Here is a 21,585-nt window from a genome sequence, read left to right on the forward strand (position 1 = left end):
GCACGCGTGTAAAAAAAAAAAACGAGCACACTCCCACCCGCCCTTGTGCAGATAACCAGAACGATAGGGCGAGCAATTAGGCTCGCGTGGCAGATCCGATAGCAATTAAGCGGGCATCGGAGAGCTTTGCCATACACGAGCGTCACTGGCGACGCGGTGCAGGTGTTGTGCGTGAGTGACTTGATCCGTTGACACGATCTCCAGACCGACAGTATCGTCGTCGTCTTCTTTTGCCGGAAAGAGGAATCATGTCGTCAACTGATGAGCCGACGATAACCCAGCGCCCGGGCAGGGAGAAAGACTGCCACACCGCCTCCATCCCCGTGGAGTCGTGGGGCAAGGAAGGAGGACCCAGCCCTGCAGACTGGTTGAAGACCGCAGTGGCCGGTGGTGGTGGTGGTGCTGGTAGTTCAAAGAAGGGCGGAGATGGTGACATCCACGTGTCCACCACGACCATCACCACCACGACGTCGGGCGGCGGCGATGGGTCGTGGGACGAGGTGGATGGGGAAGCGAAGAGAAGCGACGAGACGTCCAGAGAACTCTGCGACACAGAAGTGTCCGTGATGACGATGGAAAACGCCCAGACGTGGGACCAGAAAGGTGATGTTTGTGTTTTTGAATCTTAGCTGTACGTGTTGTGTGCGTTGTGTGTGTTTTGGTTGGAGTGGTGGCATAGTGGTTAGCGCACTGCGCTACGATCCCCCGGCTGGCGGTCTCTGTGTTCGATTCGCGGCTTCCGCGGCTAAGATGACCAACTCACCAGCGTGGTGAAACGATCTCCACGACCGTGTCGAGGCGCGGAGGTGCCTTGATTCAAGCAGTGGATATCTGCATCTGTTCTGGGCCCTCCCTGGCCTGACTCGGCCTTAAATGAGTCGGTCTGCTTGTCGCGTAATGTAAACAGAAGCGCCGGAGAGACAAAGGCGGTGTCCTGGGCGTGGTACCTGCCACACCATCGTACCGACGTGACGGACTTAATAGGCGCTCGCGAACACAACTCGAAACGACAGTCGAAGGATCTTCGTCAATGTGTGTGCGTGTGCTTTAAAAAAACAAAATTCTCGGTGCAAATACAATGCAACATTTTGGGGTTGAAATAAATTGTACGTGTTGTTCTAACGGTCTTAACAATAGATTTGCTTGGGGTGTACATTTACATAAATATAATCTGGGCCAAGAGAGCTGATATTTAGACCTTTTTCCGTGTACAACGGTTGACATTTCATGAATATTACATTCCTACGCTTGCATAACATCAAACATTGCCAATATTTATTATTCAAATCACATTAGTGTTTTTTTATGTTTATAGTTCGCCTATGAATGCAATTTGTTGTCGTTTGATGTCCATCATATTCAGTTGTAATCTAGAACGTAAACAAATGTATAAACGCACAGGCATAACATAAAAATTATAATCTAATTCATCAATCCACTGCTGGATGAAGGCTTCCCCACGCCGTGTTTGTGATGGGTTTTATTTTTTTAAAACCATTCTTTACAACGATAGTCAGTGGTGGAGGAAGGATTTCGCTCGCGCGCCTGATGTCACCCACGGACGGGAATCGAACTCAGGTGGCCGTGGTGCAATCGTGCAGTGCGCTAGCCACTGTATCCACGGAACCAGCCTCTGACAATGGAAGGTGTTAATTGGGAATTTATTGACTCCGATTATGCGAACAGACTGCTATAGACTGCATCATGCCTGTCATACGGTTTAGCCCGTGTTCTTGTACAGGGAAATTGAGTTTTCAGGTTCGTACGGCGTACACAGCCATTTCAATACGGGCAACATTTTTTTGTCTATTTGTTTGTGTTTCTCCCTTGTGATGGGACTTTGTCGGATGAACGTTGCGATTTGTAAGGGGAACGGGGTGATCAAGAAGGTATGTAATAAGGTAAGGGAACTGATAAGGGGTTGACAGGTATGAGACTGTTCTATGACGAACCAGGATTTGTATAATGCATGCCTCTAGTTTGTTTAATGATCGTACCCAAGTTAACGTTACACTACTCGGTAACCGTTGCCTCCCTTTCTATCGGATCTAGCGTCACACTCCTCTGGAGGCCAATTACTTGGTTCACTGACGATGGGAAATCGTGTACCTGCGAGTGTTTTTATCATGAGACGCGGAGCCGTGTAGTAGAACTCTTAGACAAGCTGTCATGCGAGTGAAACCAATCAAACCTCCCCGCATGTAATTGGCGTGGGCCCAAATACAAAAAAAAATCTGTATTTCTCACAGTTCTGGTTATAACCGTAGACCTCCAGGGCTCATAAACCATACGTGTACCCGGCACACCGCATCAAGTATACTCTTAGTTACGGCTGTGACTGCGGGTCGCGTGCCCGCTCCAATCGGTGCTCACAATACATTAAACGAAGCCCCCCGCACAAACTCGAATATCGCTGCCAAATTGCTGGTTCTGTAGTCCGATAAGAACATTTAGGATGTTAATGATTCGATGGTGCTGCGTTGGTGGCGGTGGCGCACAAAACAAGCACTGTTAACGGTCGACAAAAAAACGAACCACACTCGCGTGCTACGAAGGAGGTCTGTTGCCCAAAACGTCGCCGATTTTCTACACGTGTATTTTTGTTAATTTTAAGGCTGTGTGGTTGTCGAGTGAGCTTGTTCACGTATGCGTGAACTGTTGAACGCAAACATGACGCAGAGCATCCCGTCGCATAGCAACGCGCCTTGAAGTGCACACATCCAATCTGTAAGGACGGTTACTTTGAATTATTAGAGGACAACATTGCATGATTATCGGGCGCCATCGTGTAATGTGCAGTCTCCATCTCTTATACACGCTTGATCTGGCCTCTCGATGGGCCATCGCTTGAAACGCTGCATATTACAGGACATGTTTTTGTCCTTTTAAAGCTGCAGTGATATTGACGAACAAGTGCGTTCCATCGGGATTGCAGTGTGTGATTACACATAATTCCTGGTAGCGTGCGGATAATATAGTGTGCGGCATATTTAGGATTATTAGGATTTATTGATAACAACCCAGAAACTGAGAGATCCAGACCAAGGCACCTTCAGAATTCGTTGCTGTTAATGTCACGGGAACAGGTTTTCAGCCATCGCTATATAAAAGTGCCATTCGAATGTTCAGGGTTTATGGTCATTTCCAAAGCTCAGACGGCCAAAAACTGAGACACTCATAAATATTTGAGGGGTTGATTGTCAATGCCTGATGCCCAGAGGGCCAGACCGAGGCATATTTAGGATTGGTATGGTCAATCTTAAAATGTCCATTGCTAAGGCAGCCAGAATAAGGTTTATTGTTTGTTCTAAATTATAATAGTTTATTCAGGAAAGCCTCACTGAATCGCATGACTCTTTTTTCAGGAGGCTCCTGCCGGGTTTTCGAAGCCAGGTGGAGATGATTGATATTTGTAAGCGTGCAGTATATAAAAAAAAAACAATCTGGTGCGGTTCGGAATGAAAGGATTCCTTGTTAATATCTCAGGCCTGTGAACGGTCGAATACGTTTCCAGCTTCAGTGCTCATTTGAGCGCGAGACGCGGACTTGTTAACTCTGGAGTCACGTGCATAGATCCAGTTTAAATCGAGGCACTCCACTGCCTTGGTAAAGCAACTTTTATTATGTTGCATGCATGATCATACGCGACATTCAAGACGGACAACGCACAACAATCTCTTTTGACTGCATAGCAATACGCATGCGATCCAGGTCGCTCTGGAAGGCCGCTTCTGGTGGTAGTGGCGGTGGTGATGCTGCAGCTGCTGCTGCTGCTGCAGGGATGCAGGGAAGGGAGGCGTGCCGGTGCCGACCGGTTGGGAGGTTGGTGGTGGTGGGGTTGTGTGCGCGTCGTGGACCACAGGGGAATTCGCCTTATAGATGGTGGACGTGTATACAGTGTGTGTGTGTTCATGGCTGTGTGTGTGGGGTGGGTGGATGTGCGTGTAATGAAGGGAGTGTGGGGGAGCGGTGGCGTAGTGGTGGTTAGTGCGCTGCGCTACGAACCCGGTGATCCGAGTTCCATTCACGTTCACTGCCACCATCACCAGGGACGGATATTTGAACCAGTCCTGGGTCTCCCCTATGTCGACTCAGCCTCAAATGAGTACTTCGAGCGGTGTGTAAACATCGCCACTATGGAGACAAAGGCGGCCGGGTGGGGTGATGCCCACCTCCTCGTGTGCCGGGCCCGCCTTCACAGGTGCTCGCTAACAGCACTTGCCTCAACAGTCCGTTTATTGTAAAATAAGTCCACGTGTATGTGTACGTGTGCACACGACTGCTTGAACGCGTGTACACACAACCTCCGTGTTATTTGGTGATGCTGCGTTGGCAGTGGTGCACAAGCACAAATAACAACGGCAGCAACAACATGTTCCATGTGTTGTGAAGAAGAGCCATTGCACGCAACGTCGCCTATTATATTTGCGCTCCAATTTAAGGCCACGGGGTTTTTGACAAATGTGTGTTTTTTTTACATATCTGCATACAACAATGAGGCTGTTTGTCATCGCAAATTTGCATGCATTTTTTACGTGTTTGCGTGCGCACGCAGTGGCATTAGCGCGCGTGTCGCACATCACGTTATTCGTGGACACTAACCCACAACGAATCCCAGTCTTTATTTTATTTGATCGCGTTCGAAGCGCAACGCTTTGCCTCAATCGTCCCCCTGCCTTGTAACGCGTACAGCGGTGGTGCGTAATTCGCTTGCAAGCGTACAGCAAGGGAGGTGGGCAGCGTTGTCTAATTCCCATCGGGAGACAACGCGACTGCTCCAGAGAGATGGCCCCATATGTGATGGCGATGGTTGGGGTGGTGGGGGGGGGGAAGCAGCTGGGCTGGCCTTGTTGCTGTCACTGCCGCCGCCACCGCTGCTGCTAAGAGGGTGGCCATCCGTGTCTGTAGAAAAAAAACCAACTTGCGCATTTAACGTCGCATGGCTCGCTGAGCCGCCAGATTGATTCGAGCGATCTCCCCAAGAAATCCGCCCGTAACGCGCAAAACAAATCCTGCATTCCGAAAAAGAAATACCTCCCCCCCGCCCCAATGCAACATGCAGACGCGCGCTGAACGGCAATGCCTCGTATGGCGTGGTGATGGAGCAATCGTACTGGAGATGCAGAGGTGGGTGGCAATTTAGACATTAGAAAGCCATCTCAGTGACGCGGACAGCTCCTCAAGTGTACATTACACAAAGCCTGCGAAATGTCAACGCTCCCTCCCACTGAAATATAGATGCATTTATATGACGTACATTCATTTTATATATACCCATGGTGCTATGACCATGACCAAATGACGCACAGTGTGCCAAAACTCATCAGATCTCGGAAGCTAATTGAACCGGAGCCCGGATAGTGCTTGGATGGGCGACCACAATGCATACCAGGTGTTACAGGCTGCATAGCTGTGGGGGCAGTGCAGTTAAAAAAATAGATAGTTGCGCTGCACTTCTATGCCCCCGCGTGGTCAAATAACCTCCCACAATCTGTACGGCGTGGGTTGACAAACGGGCTGCAGCATACGTTCACGGCAGGCACATGTGACCTGCCGACCTTCGACCCTTTTGTGGGGGAAAATATCTCCAGCGTTAAGTGCCAAGGGTCGATGAGACGATAACCTATCAGACAGATAGTTGGGGGTGTGGGGGGGAAAGACTGCCACTCCGTCTCCCATAAGTGTCAGAGTTTATCGAGTGTGCAGGCAGAGCAGCCGGTGGTGTTGCTACAAAACGCTCAGGGCCAGAAGTAGATCAGTGGACCTCGGATTCGTGAAAAAAAACCGTAGGGATTTGCCAAATACCAGCTCGATTTCAGTTCCTTACGAGAAAAATGTTAAAATAACCCATCATTATAATCGCATTCCATTCTTGAGTATGATGGCAATATTATCAGGGGATAAATGCCAATGTCGAGGTCTGTTCGCTACGAGAGGGCCTTGGGGAGAGAGTTTGTGTAATTTTGCAATCCCCCCCCTTCTGTTGAAGGAGCCAAAGACGAGAGTGGTCTACTATCCAGTGTGGCCCGTCGTTTTGTTTCGGCATAAATCTAGCCGGTGTGTATTGTACGTTGTGAACCGCGCGATCGGGAGGCGAGCCTCCGTTAATTTGTAGCACAGCTGATGGTTGCGCTTAAGCGAGGGTGATATTTATTTACGGTTAAATGCAATAATAAAGTAAGTGATGGAATGAATAAGCTGCGGTCAGAACGATTGATTGACACGAGGAAGGTTTTCGGATCAAATGCTGACAGGTGGTCAAATACTCCAGCCAATCATCCCTCCCACATTCTACCCCGCCCCTCCCACGCCCGGGTTGGATAAAATATGTACCACATTATGGGTTGGCTGGCTTCTGCCATCGCTAGATTTGAAGCTTTCGTGACTGCAATGATTCATATTCTTGGGTTTTTTCGGTAAAGTCACGTAGGTAAAAAATTAAAATTTTAATTAATAAAAGTAAAATAAAAATAAAATAAAAATCACGACGTTTCGGAGGCAACACAAGCTTCCGTCTTCAGGTGGAACCGTCACAGCACGCTTGCTGTATCAGTGGTGCCTCCGAAACGTCGTGATTTTTATTTTATTTTTATTTTACTTTTATTAATTTTAATTTTTTACCTACGTGACTTTACGGAAAAAACCTAAGAATATTCTGCCATCGCCTCATTGTTCATTTGATTAACACGGTTGTCATTTTTATATTTGAACCATCATAATTTTTAACAGCCATGGTCTACCCACTGCTGGATGAAGTCCTTTCCAAGCCGTTGTCAACTATCACGGTCTCTCGATGCAGCGATTAATCTAGTGTCCTCACACACGAGCTGTTTTCATCTCCATTGTTTACGTCCTCTCTGGGGCGTGCTCTCTCCTTTGACCGCTATTCCATCATTGTTCTCGACCCACTGGCAATCGTCCCTTCTAAATGATGTGGCCTGGCCAAGCCCACTTCATAATTGTTGCACAGCGTTGTGAGAAAGTATCATTATTATTTCATAAACGGGCAATGCGGCATCTTCACCCTGCATTTTCTCTCGATTCACGTCTTCCTCTTCCTGTGTCTCAGTGCAACTCCAATTGTGCATCGGTCCACGCTTCTGTGCCGCGCACTTTGCAACTCTCGCTTCATTGTCTTCGTCAATTGTCCGTGTTTCTCGTCCGTGAATGTCATAGTCAGGTAAGGTGCACGTCTGACGTTGCAAGAAAAGGTGTGAAATGGCACCGACTGGGTGGCTATTTATAGCGATGTGGGGTGCAGTGAAAGATTTTTCCTCAGAGATTCAGCTTATAGTGTGCGAGCGCTCAATTTTTGTCATTGACCCAGACAACAGATTTGTCATTCATTTATGTGCTGTGAAGTAGGGGCATTATGCAAACATCACCAATTATATTTTGTTTTCCTTTGAAAGCCACAGCGTTATTTACGAATGTGTATATAAGTTATTTTCATCTCATCATGAGGAGGCAGAAAACCTGGATTCAAACCCGGGATTTTATCTTCGAGCTCCCTGTTCCGATTCCCCGAACGCTTATTTAATAACATAATAATGAAAATTGTAAAAGAATCATCATTTCAACGTGCGTTGCCTGAATAACTGAGCAGGTAGCGATGCGTCTGTTCAATTCAATCGCATTCTAACACAACGTATGTCTCACCTTGTGCGGGTACGGGGCAATTATTCTTGATTCCTGATTTTCTTTTTTAAGTGAATGGTCGGAGCAAAAGAAACAACACAAATGAGTTGGTACGGATGAGAAAAGACAATGAGATGATACAGATGAGAAAGGGCAATGAGATTGTATGGATGAGAAAGGGCCTGACCAACGTCTATTCCTTGCAGGTTTTTATAGCCAGGCTCACGATCACGGCGGTCTCGTTATTGCAGTCTGTGCCAGAGGTCGCAAACGGGTTTTGATTCCTTACCCGTACCCGGCTGCACCAGGGTCGCAAACGGGTACCCGTACCCGTACCCGGCCGTACCCGTACCCTACCCGTACCCGGCCGGGTACGGGTAGGGTACAGGTATCGGGTACCTGATTGTGACCTCTGGGATGAAGCCATGTTGCAGGCGCGGGTGGGTTGATTCTAGGAACTTGAATTGTGAGAAGAGACAAGACGTTGGGAAATGAGTGACAAACGGTTACTCACCAGTGACTCACGGTCTACCCGTACCCGTACCCGGCCGCACCAGGGTCGCAAATAGGTACCCGTACCCGGCCGGGTACAGGTAGCTGTATCCTACCCGTACCCTACCAGAAATGAGTGACAAACGGTTACTCACCAGTGACTCATGGCCTACCCGTAACCGGCCGCACCAGGGTCGCAAACGGGTACCCGAACCCGTACCCGGCTGGGTACGGGTAGCTGGGTATCGGGTAGGGTACGGGTATCGGGTACCCGGTTGCGACCTCTAGTCTGTGCTGAGCGCGCGTTTCCTTCCCCCAACTTAGGACTTCTGGAGAGCAGCAAGCGGCTGAAACCGCACGAGGCGCAGAGTCTGCGCAAGAAGGCCCTCTGGGTGTCGTGGACCTCCATCGCCGTCACCATCATCCTCTCCATCTTCGCATTCAGTGAGTTTCGCCCGACCGAGCACCGACTGATTTAGCGTGGTTGGTTACGCACGCGGCGCGAAATAAGTTCTACGTATGTGCGTCGTGCAAAGTTTCCCTCTCAAGTGGAACCAGTGCAGCAAAATAATCTGTTGTGCTCTACTTCTATGCTCCTTGCCTTCAGCGAGCCCCCCCCCCCCGTCCCCCACTGAACAGCCTGCGGTTCAAATATCCCCACGACCGGCAAAGGCGTGGGCAGGCCCTCATCCAGCAGTGGATTAGCCAAGGTTCTGCACGTGTAGCCTGCATCGTGTTGAGTTTCCCTCTCGAGTGCAACTGGAGCGAGCTCGTGGTCCACAGACGACGTCTCTCATGGTGACGCGCGTCAGTGCAGGGTGCTTCAAAACAATGTTAACACTTCTGAGAATTTGCAACAATACCACAATACATGTGGCTCTAGAGACCACTTGGAGAAGATTCCAGGCACGTGTTGACTGGTTGTGAACAAGTGTAGACTATTTGACTTTTTGAAGCTATTAACATACACCTGTTATCATGTTAGAGTGTATTATCCGGTTTTTTTCCGTTAAAAAGATAGTCCCGTATAAGTGTTAAAAACATTTTAAGCACCCTATATTTCAAAACGACTCCTTTAACTCGCGACTTCCTCAAACTCCTGTAGACCCGTTTCCATCCCTCTAAATCAGCTCCAGGCCTCCTGATGCGTGTGGCCACCCCCCACTCTGAATCCCGCCCCTCTCCCCACCCCCTGTGAAAACACACTCCGCTCCGTGCACATCACTTGCTAGTTGCTCCCTTCATTCTCTCTCCCTTTCAACATACAGTACATACAAGCGGGCATGCCCATCGTGTGGATTGTGCATGCGCATGTACGGCCCGTTTATCATCCACTGCTGGATCAGAATCTGAATATTTATACTGGAGGAATCCGATGAGCTATAAAGATATTTTTACAGATGTCCTGTAGGGGCGGGTAAGAACGTTAGAACAACAAACAATGCAACAAAAAACTATAGTAGTGCGAAGTAGAAGAAAATAAAACAAATCACCCAAACCCATAGAAATACAACACTAAACCATCCACCATCCGACCAGGCAAACCCCACTGGCGTATTCACTTATTGTTCAAGAAGCGACCTGCCCTACAAATGGCCAGCTCAACAAAGTGGCTTATCACGTGGAAATGTCGAGACTCACCCACGCCGCGCGTGTCGCGGTGGTGGTCTGGCTGGAGATCGGAGCAGCTTCGTGAAGGCAAGCCACGCAGATGTGCTGGGGGCATAGGAGTACGGTGCGGTGATGGATGTTTCTTTTGCTGCGGTTGCCCTCTGCTGCCCAGCACATTCGCCGAGGGCGACAACGCAGCTGTTATGTTTGCGGTTATCAGTTTGATGTTTGGTTAAAGGCACTGATTAATCACGTATGGTTCCATACGTGGGGGGGGGGGGGTTACGTGACGATATATAATAACCTCTCACCCTACCCTCTTGTCTCTCTTTCATCTGCATCACAAACACATGCTCATATACACACACTCATATACATACACAAATACACGTGCACTTACACGCTCATATACACACACACACAAATGAACACTTAATTAACATGCGCGTATACACGTGTATGTGCACTGACACACACTCACACACTCTCACATGCAATCACACACCTACCAACTCGTTCACACATTTATGCAAACGCTCACACGCACACAATCACACACACACATGAACACACTGACACCCAACGTAGCGGTGTCCATGCTGCGCTATAGCCCATCATCATTCGGTTTTGCTGTAAGTATAATTTCTTTTTCACAATTAACACCATTATCGAACTGCAAAACATAACAGTAACGGTGCTTTGCTGACCCACAATGCAGCGTTAGGTTATATCACAATACACTATAAACCACCATGTTAAACTAGAGCTCACATCTATCGTGCAACAATTGATACATTTAGCAATTAAAACGAATTCCCAGGCTAACGAATAGGACACTGCCGCCTCGGTGCATGTAACAGGCAGCGCACTGGACTTGCAATCCGGCCAGTTTGTATCTCCCGGAGCGGCAGGTAAAACAATGGGGACACGTTTCTTGAACCCGACCCAGCCTCTGTCCATCCAGCAGCACAAATGGGTTGCAGCAGTTCGTGTGCGGTGGGGTAAAGTGTGCGGTATTCCCACCTTTCCCAAGATATCTGGTTAGCGTGGAAGAGTAGACCAAAATAATTATAGAGGGGCTCCCTAGAGCCTCCCTCTAGTGGAGGCCCTTCCGCCAGCAGTGGCGTGAGCACAGCAATTGCAGGGCTGCGCCTTATAAAATTGGACTGTGTTAGTTGCACATCTGTTCTCTCATAGAATCCACCGGGTAATCTTAATCCGTTTGCCCCGAGGGTGTGAACGTGGGATGGAGGGAGCTCTTAGTCGGCGACCCACCCTGCCCTTCATCCACGGCCCCTTGGGAGCCAGTGTTTAGTTCAGAATCGGTGTTTTGAATCTCCCGAGCAGACGAACCTCTTCTGGAGATAGCCGCGTCCTGGAACGGCGTCGTTGACCCACGTTGTTTACTCTTCCTCCTCAAAGGCCCCCCCAAATATTCCACGCAACGCATTGGGCGCCGGTGCAACGGCGCAACAAGCGTGATTGACGGACCAAAAAAATAACTCGACAAACGTTAATCGGTAACACCGTTTCAAGAGGAAACTTACAATTCGTGACATTTCGGGCGATGGCCTTTGTTCGTAGCCTTTTGTGTGCTGTGAAGGAGAGGCCCAAGGCCACAATGCTACTTACGGATGTGAGAGGGGTTTTTTTGATGTTGCATTGCATGGGGCTGGCTGATAAACCCACAGTGTTATTATTTTATAGACAACCCGCGGTTGGCTTCATTAAAACAAATGGACAATTCTTCGTTGTATGTATTTATTTTGGACTTCTTTGGCACCGTACATAGCCAACCGTGCTTATCAGAGGTGCAGTGTTGAGTCGATGGGCAGTGTTGAGTCTATGGTGCAGTGTTGAGTCTATGGGTAGTGTTGTTAGTCTATGTGCGGGTCAACAGCGCTTTTTTGTGGGTTTATCGTGCGGTGTTCGTTTCCAGGACACCGCTCGATCGAAGTGTCTGGACGCCAGGAGTTCTCTCGCCGTTCCTTTGTGGTCGTTGTCTGGTGCAGGTGGACGCCACGCTGGACGTGATGTCATCCGTGATCGTGGCCTGGCGCTACAACAACGCAGCGGCCGTGCACTCGGCCTACCGTGAATACGTGTGAGTGCACGCCGTGTGCGCGCGACACCGACCGCGCTATTTTTTTACTTTAAACTTTTGTCCTTAAAAAAAAATATCTCTACCCCCCCCCCCCCCCTCCAATTTTGCCATCGGTGTTGCGTCACGAGACCAAGTATCCATTCGGATCGCTTGCAGAGCAGCAATCAGAGAACTACCCCTGAAATGCCTTCAGAGTGACTATTCTTAACTTTCAATAAAAAAACCCCATACATTTAAAGAGAGCTTAGACATTTCTAAAATCCCAAATGATTACCACGGTGAAAACATTGTCAAGAACTTTTTTTTACTTGGATCACAAGTCAATGGTCATACACATAGGTCCCTGGTTCATTTTGATCAGGATGAGCTATTACTCATCATGGTAATGAATTAAATGTACTCAAGTGATGTGACTGACAGGCCAAATCACAGGGACAAAGTCAGTTTCTTGAACTCTTGACAATTGTTAGAGAGAAACCAAACAGAGTCATGCAATGAACACGTGGGACGGGACACACAGACGGACGGGAGCGGACAGATGGACGGCCAGCTTGCGACGTTACGCATACGAGAAATCCGAGGACGCGTGAAACGGCGACGTTTACACCGGTTGTTCTCTCCGTTTCCCCGACGTGTGCTCGTTTCAGTGCCTGCTGCGTGCTTGGCGGCGTCTTCATGCTCTCCTCCATGTGCATCATCGGGAAGTCTTCGCACGACATTGCTCACAAACTCGTGCCCAAAGTGGTAGGTTTTCGCCCACGGCGAGCCGTTTGAACCGTCGGGACACAATCAACTGGGGCCTGTCGGCAGCGATCGCCGCCCTCTTCCGGCAGATTAATGCCCCGGGTCGCTCTTACAAATTAGACGAGCCTTCTCTCTTAAGTTGTCGCCTGGTTAAAGAAAATGATCTTGAACAAGTGAGGTGGGTGGGAGTATGACCACTCATGATAACAATTTGCAACTCAACCAGCCTATGTTTTGATGGATGTTGAACTTTATATGCACCATACATAGCCGACTGTGCTAATCGGAGGTGCACAGTGGAAAAGAGCCAAAATTCCACAGAACTGCCGAACTTCCACCGAACGTACACAAATCACGCACCGCACGTTGTTGGAGGTCTGCACCGTAGGATAACAATGCGGGTGTAGGTCACCATCGCAGGGGAATAATTAATCGCAGTTTTTGAGCAAGGAAAATGTGACATCTGTGTGCGGTCGATCGCTCAATTAACAAGAACTGCACTGCAAGTTCTGTGGTCACTTTGAAATACATAAATAATGAGCATCCTTTTTCAATCCACTGCTGGATGACGACCTCCCCTCACATATCGGCGGTCACGGGGGGGGGGGGGGGGAACGGGGGGGTGTTGATTAACGGTACGTCGCGACGTTGGTCAGTGCAGGTTAGTGATCGCAGAGGTCAAATATCCGTCGCCAGTGATGTTAGCCGTGGGGCGCCCGCAATCAAAGCAACCGTGCCTATTCGAGTCCGCGGACACTTTTTTGCTTTTGAAAAAGTGGTGACGCTGGGTTTGACGGTGACGATTTGTATCATCATGAGGATGTAACCTCATCTGTGTTGTCCACCCAGGATGCATTTCTGCTGAGCGTGTCGGTGCTGAGCGGAGTTCTCTGCCTCGGCCTGGCCGGGGTAAAGTTCATCCTGGCGAGGGCCCTCACCAGCCGGGCACTCATGACCGATGGTGAGACCTCGAGCACTCTGTCAGGTGGCAAGGTGGCGACAGCAAAGTTCAAAGTTCATTTATTAGGTGTAGCCCTGTGAGCCACTCGGCTCTTGAATCGGGTGCAACCGCAACAAACAAAAAACAAAAACATGAACAAGAAACATCTTAAAGTGACTATGTGCAAACAGAAAATCCAAGAAAAGACAGCAAAATATTGCAGAAAAATCACCGTACACCAACCCTGTGCAAATATCCCAGTGGGATGCAAGTCAAATAACAACAACCACAAGACAACTTAGATTAAGGCCATCAGTCTAACTCTGTACTACAACAAACAAACATGGCCAAACCATTTCGAAAATCACCAAAATAAAGCCATAAAAGCAATGAAACAGTACAGGTCATAGGAACTGTGACCGAATTTTCACAATAAACGACGTAAACAACATGTACCACCAAACTCTGCAGCCATAGCTGGCTGCATGAGTCACTCCAGCGGGTAACAGGCTCTTTGCTCACACCGAGAAGGGCCTGGGCTCGATTCCCGACTGGGACGCAAATTTTGTGTGGAGTTTGTATGTTTCACTCCCCCCCCCCCAACCCGTGCTCCCAAAGGCAAACACACACAACTGGATCTTAATTTTAGAACTTTTATTTAATTTATTATTTTATCTTTAGACGTGACTTAACCGAAAGAACCAAATAATAACACACAACTGGAATTGGTGAACCGTCCAAGTGCTGAAAGGTTACCAGCGAACTACTCAATTGGAATTACACACGGCAACAATGTCACAGCCTTCTCGGGTGAACTAGTTTCATGATAATTAAATATCCTCCGCACCATCACCTGTAGGCCTCAGGCTGCAGTGACCAGCACATGGATCGCACTCCAGGGGTGAATTGTGAATGATTGCGTCGACGGCTCAGGGAGGCCTTCATTGAACGGCGGATTGACCATGGCTGACGGTGATGATGATGATGTTGAATTCACTCTCCCAGACGATGTTCACTCGTTAGCGGAGCATGGCAAACCAACAGGGGGGGCGGTGACGTGGCCAGGCAGTCGCTTGTTTTGCTGCCCTTTGCGGGAGTTGGTGGTTCGTGGACCTGTGGCTGACCTGGTTTAATACTGCGGCTGCAAAAACAACAAAAAACCTGGCCATCCGCCTCGCAGTGGACGTCAAAGATCCCCGTGACGTCATTCAAATAGAGTCGCCCGGTGTCATGGCCCAAATTTAAAGATTGATAAAAGTGCTTAGTGGCTAAAACCACAGAGTATAACGTCGCCTCCTCCCTACTGACTGACTAAACGTGTCCGTAAAGCATAGCGCTCTCAAGAATGCCTCGCGCTTGGAAGAACGGCGCAAACGAAAGACGTCGTAATTGTTTGATTTGCGTTGTATGAAATGAAGTTCATTGCATGATTACTGTCGCGACATCTAACTCGCCTCGTCCTTCCTGTTGTGCCCCACGCGCCAGCCTTCAACTCGTTGGTGGGAGGCATCATGGGCTTCAGCATTCTCTTCAGCGACGAGGTGTTCAAGCACAACCCATCCGTGTGGTACATGGATGGTCTCATCGGCATCCTCATGGGCATCATTATCATGCTCTACGGCGTCAAGTGAGATTTTTTTTTGCAAGATGCATGACTTAACTTCTCGCCGACTAATTTTCCGGGTCGTTGCTGGTGGACTCCAGGAGGTGGGATGTGCGTCGTAGTCGCAGCCATAGCGAGATACATACTGGACGTGGTGTGCCAGGTGCGGATAGATAAATTTTACGGCTTGCAGGGTGAAATGAAGCTTTTTTTTTATACCAGGCACAGATTTGGGGGTGTGTCTTACTTGCGTGAGCGTCTTATAGTCCAGTAAATACGATATATAAATATTAAATGCACATTTGTTCTTGTGTTTTCTTGTTTTCCACAGGCTCCTAGTGGACATGATACCCCGAATGAAACAAACACAGAACTACGAAAGCATGGACTAACATTGTGCTGTGCCAGTGCCCTCCTCTGCATTACACCTTGCTGTGCTCTCTTACTCTATCTCATACCTCTTTTCCACTGCACACCTGAGCCATACCAGGACCGGGTCGAGCCAGCATGGCACGGGTCAGTAGGCACCAGCTTGCTTTTCCACTGCAAAAGCCGAGCCGTGCCGTCGACGTCGCACGCAAACGAACGGGTGGAGTCGCACGTGGATGACGCGGTGATGTCGCGTCCTCGCAGCGCTGAATGCCCCTGGCCCTGGCTGACCGCAAGCCAGTCAAACGCATTGTGAGGCCGGCGTAGGCGAGGTGTTTGGTTTTTAGCTCGGCACGGCAAAGTAGCCAGTGGAGAACGACCTGTGAGTGCCCCCCCCGCCCCCGCACTGGCTCGGCTTGGATGTGCCAGTGGAACAGGGGTATATATATATGTGTTCAACACAATTTGCTTATTATAGTCTGTGGTGATAGAAGGTTCACGTAGTTTAATTGTAAGGGCATAGCTTACCACGTTTTCGGCAAAAGCACAATGCTTTATGATCTCGTAGGGTTGCTGCGTTGCTGGAATTGAGCGTTCAATATAAGCTCCACAATAATCGTATCGTTAGTTTGACTAAATATGGTTGTGCGTGATGATTTAATTTCCTGCAAAATATTTATGAAACATGAAAAGCACAATAATTCAAGTTCAAAATAAACAGGTATTACCCATTACATCAGTGGTTTGCTAAATGTGTTCCAGGGTATTTGATGGATGGCGATTATACAATGTCATCATTTTCTTAGTTCCTTTGAAATTTTTTTTATTTTTCACGTGACTGGCTGCACGTGCGTTTAAAAAGCGTCGTAATGGTTTGCCACGATTATAAGTTTCATGGCAGGTGTACGTTAAGTGAACTTCAGTTAAGCAATTTCTATTCCTACTGGAAGTACAGCAAAGCACACAAACGTTACGCAAAATGTGAAATACAATGAACAACTTATGGCGAACTAATATCTAGATAATCGTCGTATAAAAATGTGCATCATATCGTTTTACAAAAATTACATCGCGGCAACCCTACTTACTAGCAATTTTTTTGTAGTAAAAACACTCAATACCAGCAGATCACATAATGGAAAACTGCGCAATTGTTAAATCCAGCAAGCGGGCGAGGGTTTGTGGAATTAACATTGAGACCATCAGCCTATTGGCCTTCTGGATCTTACTTGACCTCTGCCCCCACATCGCTCTTCGGTGGCATCGGAGGATTGGCCGACGCATTTCGGTGTTGGCGAAAACCGAGCGAACGTTAAATAGGCATGACCGCGACACACGCTCTGTCCAAATTGTGTTCCAAATATGATGCTCGGCATCATGCTCCCACCCTCACCCACGGAATGAAGAAATGTCCGTTCGAAATTCTTGCGTGGCCTCGTTTTTTTTATTAGGGGGGAGGGGGGGGGGACTCACCTTGGTCCACATTTGTGGACGCTGCTGCACTTGGACAAATGTAAGTTAACAGCACACAACGTAATTTCGTTTGTGTGCGGTCATTTGGTGAACGACCCAAGACCATTAACTGGGAGCAATTGGCAACGCAGTTTAATCGTGGGCGGCTGAAACGTGGGTTTGAACTCGGTAGGGCTGGCTTGGCGCTCTGACATCGTATCCACCCGGCCACCAATTGATAAACATTAATTGCGAAGGCATATACGGCTGATGGATTAAACCTTCTGTTCCTCATGGTGATTAAACAAACTCCCTATTTATTTAAGTACTATTGTTCGAGGCTCGTTATCTGCCACCTACGTGTGTGTGTTTGCGTGAAAACATTATGGCATAACGCAGTGCTGGACACGTGAGCACAGAATAATCCAAGCACATTGTCTCAAACAAATATGTTGAAGGCATTAACTGTCGGCATTGTACAAACGCTCGACATTAACACTGTTAACACGCCATTAAATAAACAAATCGTTTGCAGTGTTTACTTTTCAGACTTTTATTAGCTGTACGGGGTCAATACGGGGGGGGGGGGAAATTAACAGCACAACATCGTTACATTGGCTGTATATTACAAAGTTCGCAATTGCATTTAACCAAAATAAGGTCACATTATGTTTAGATTGTCGGAGTAAGGTAATCAACACTGCTGCGTAGGGATTCGCGGTTGTGCTGTGTAGCTTTGCCGATGTGTTTTCAGGTTTATACTGCGCGTTGTTCGAAACGATGTCCGATGCTGTAATCCGCGTGTTAGGGGTCAATCTGTTTGAAGCAATAACCTCTAAAGGACGTACATGGGGGGGGCGTCGCGGTGGCGAGATGTTAACGACCTCGTCTGGTATACCGGAGGTGTGGGTTCGATCCCGACCCTGACGCCTGCTGCTGTATATTTGGAGTTTGCGGTGTCTCTCTCTCCCCGCGGTCGCGTGGATTTTTCTCCGGGTCCTCCGGTTTTTCCCCTCCACATTTAGAATCAACAGCACGCGTTTCGAGTACTATATTTGGCTGCTGTGAATTTCCACGTGACGACGATGAGCCACTTCGTTGAGCTTTCACATGGTGGCCAGGTCGTTTCTGATAAAGAGCTGTGTGGCTCAAGTGGGTAAGATTTAAACATTTTATTTTAGTCTTATTTTAATACACATACGCCGGAACAATCGTGCCGAACTATGCGAGGTACAACCCGAACATTTACCGGTGAGGCAAGGTTAAGTCTGCAGTATTGGATTTGTTTGTAGTGGTCAGGTCAAGGTTTACCGTGAAAGAAATATTCGTGGATTTGCACCGGGAAACAAAAAAAAAGCATGTGCTTTTACTGTGTTGCAATAACAATGTCCATTTACGACACTAAAGTCCAACTTGCTCGTTCAATTTAACTTTTGTTCATAAACTCATTTAGACTATTGCTGCGCCCGTCGTAAAATGAGTCAAGTATTACCAATCGCCACTTCGCACAATGCAGCGCTCACGTTTTGCAGTTATTATTATTAAAAAAAGCGTCAACAATTATTCTTAAAAAATTAAACAAAACCTGTAAATGGTGAACGTTGCGTAATAACTTGCATTAAAAATTCATTTGTATCCGTTGCATAACAAAATCACCGACATATTCACAGTTTTAGCATATTAATATATACACGTATATGTATATGATAGCAATTTTGATGTCATGGGTATAATATCCTGTGTGCGTGAACGTATATGCATTACGTGCTCGTGCATGTGGTTGTGTATACTTTATACTAAGTGGTAATGATTGGTTGGAAAGTACAGTGCAGTATGTGTGTATGTTCCACTCTTAAGCTTTGCCACTGCATTTCTGTTGCCTAATTAAGACGAAGGTGGCACAAAAAAAACCGGTCGCAGGGTTTGCTTGAGTGTAGTTTTTTTTTACTTCACAAAGACGGTGGCAAACATTGCATGGAATCGTTGCAAGGGGCCGTTGATGGTTTCCAACTTTGCGGACGCAATCGACTCTCCTCCAGATCCCGCAGGTGCTGTCCAGCAGACGAACGACCTCGCGACTTCGGATCTGGTCTAACAGTATCCCACCATCCGGTCTTAAGGTCTTCCCGTTGGACAACACATTACAATTTTGTTGTTAACGTACAAAGGTTTAAAAGCCAAACTTGTAATCGATTGTAAATTATCTTTAGTCTGACCAATTATCTGTGGATCCTCTTAGCTGCAGGGGCGAGGCAGGTTTTGTCATCCCCAGAGATTTGATGAATTGTGAATTGGGGTCACGGTTCAATGGAATCATAGATTCGTCTTGTTTTGCCTTGTGTATACCGTCTCATTTGTATTGTCTGTCTCGAATGTTCCAGCTCACTTGATCGGTCTCTAGTCACGTAAATATACACTGGCGTCTCGTCTGCACCAATGATAAAGATTTGATTATTACACACGACGAGAAGCATATTTCACGAACTTAAGATGAATTGCAATGTGCAAGCAATCCGTGATTTGTTCAGTTTTCTGCAGAACTTTGGAGGATACACAGATAAATGATGATGACCATCTCGTGACGGCACCCACTATATTAGTTATGTGATAAAGTTCATGAGCAACAGGTGGTTTGGGTTAGCAGGGCTTAGCCCCCTCTGACCTATTTACCAATTGAGGCTATACAAGTTAGGTTCCGGAGATCTGTTCGGAAGTCGATTTGTTCTTTAGTCTAACTTTACTCCTGTCGATTCCAAAATGTTGTACGGCATGCACACTAAACACGGGGAATGGCTTTAAAAGTTGTATAATCTGTAGATGCCACTGGTTCTTCATGGTCTACAGATGTAGATGCCACCACAACCATCTATTGCGCGGCGGTTGAACTTACGACTCTCGGTCCGAACAGGCAACTGGACATTCGGACAGGTTTGTTCGTAAGTCAAATGTTCATAAATAGAGGAGTCCCGTACATGGCAATGGTTTTGTCCCACTGGAAGACTCACGCTTGCAAACGTGACTCATCCTGGTTTCTGGAGTTCTCGCATGGTTAAACAAAACAAGCTAATTCTAGATTTGAAGCTTTCGTGACTGCAAGGAATCATCTTCTTAGGTTTTTTCGGTAAAGTCACGTAGAAAGTAAAATAAAATAAAAACAAAAATCCCTCGGATGCAGGTTGCCTCCGAAACGTCGTGATTTTTGTTTTTATTTTATTTTACTTTCTACGTGACTTTACCGAAAACAAGCTAAGTTGGAGATATAGCAGTTCACACTTACTACCTATCACACTATTTTAAACAAACGCTGTCTTGCCAATTTCAAAGGAGTTGTGTTTATGTGTAGGCAAATCTCCATGCTCATCGTGGGTCAGGACCCGGAACCGGCTTTTTCATTGCAAATTATTTTGGTGATGCTGTGTTGGCAGTGGTGCACAAATACTTAAAAGAGGCAACTTTTTAAGCAATGGCCCATCTTCATAGCACCACACACGTACAGATGGATAGGCCGGAGAGCTATAGTGGATAAGAGTGGGAGACCGTAAAAAATTATTACAAGATCAACATGATCTTCATGCCACTCAGAAGGAGGGGGCATCAGTTCACCAGATATTTTGAGAGAAAAGGGTCAACGTTACAGTAAAAAAAACACTCCCTCGGATGCAGGTTGTACCATTGCCTGGCTGTTCAGCTGCAGAAAGCGAGACGGTAAACGTGAAGCCTGCATTACACGTAACTTGAATATTCACGAAAGTACAACATCAAGTGCATCGACGTTAGTGCTGTGAATGTTACGTTTTTAATAAAACATTGACGAACATATCTGTAGTCCATACTCTTTGGTTCTTTCGGTAAATTCACGAAAACTTCAAATCTAGATTAGATATCTGTAGCCCTTTTCATGTTAACAAATTTGTTTTATTGAAAAAGGAGTCTAAATATGCACCGTTTTTTTACAGGTAGGAACAACAGGTTCCACACTGCCCACCAGGGATTATTTGTCTGTCTGTCGTGCACGAATGCGCTGTCCAACCAAGTTCCTACCTGCCCACTCCAAAGGAACGTGTTACAGCGCCTTGAGATGCGGTTACATGTAGATGATATAGAAATGATAATTGTATAGACAACTATGCTGGAAAGACAAGTCCTTGACTCTGACTGAACTATTATATCTGCATTCTTCACATATCTGTCCGTCCACTAAAAACTTTTTTTTTGACATCCAATAAGTGCAGAGTTTTGCTTGTCTTGAATCGATGCTGCTTAAATAATGCACCCCATAGCCCATGCTGCTGATAGGACGGGTAAAAAAATAATTTACGTGGAGTAACAGGTGTGTAAAGTTTGCGTAGTCTGCTTATAGTGTTCATTACATACGATATTTATTTGACCCTTGAATCAAATATCGTCCGCAAACATGAAGGGTTGTCACCACTCTGCCAGCGATCCGGCCGGTTCCCTCACCTTCGTGGCGTGATGACCCACATCTGTCAAACCCTCATCAGTGCCCTACCTTATTACAGACTAATTCTGACCTTATTGGTCGTCACACAGTGCCCTTATAAATCTCAACGTCCATCCGACAAAGTCCCATCACAAGGGAGAAACACAAATAGTAAAAAAAAAAATTGCCCG

The 21,585-nt window shown here is 47.2% G+C and overlaps 1 protein-coding gene across 1 annotated transcript; it reads left to right on the forward strand.

Moving 5' to 3' along the window:
- Positions 1-17,898, forward strand: LOC144943479 (transmembrane protein 163a-like). The gene is made up of 8 exons (XM_078870950.1): positions 1-603; positions 8,455-8,574; positions 10,330-10,373; positions 11,754-11,845; positions 12,493-12,589; positions 13,439-13,550; positions 15,015-15,156; positions 15,464-17,898. The coding sequence occupies exons 1-8, from the start codon at positions 249-251 to the stop codon at positions 15,522-15,524; spliced, it is 1,023 nt and encodes a 340-aa protein (XP_078727076.1). The 5' UTR covers positions 1-248; the 3' UTR covers positions 15,525-17,898.
- Positions 17,899-21,585: the final 3,687 nt, after the last annotated feature.

Source organism: Lampetra fluviatilis, chromosome 31 (assembly GCF_964198595.1).
Source record: "Lampetra fluviatilis chromosome 31, kcLamFluv1.1, whole genome shotgun sequence".
NCBI lineage: Eukaryota > Metazoa > Chordata > Hyperoartia > Petromyzontiformes > Petromyzontidae > Lampetra > Lampetra fluviatilis.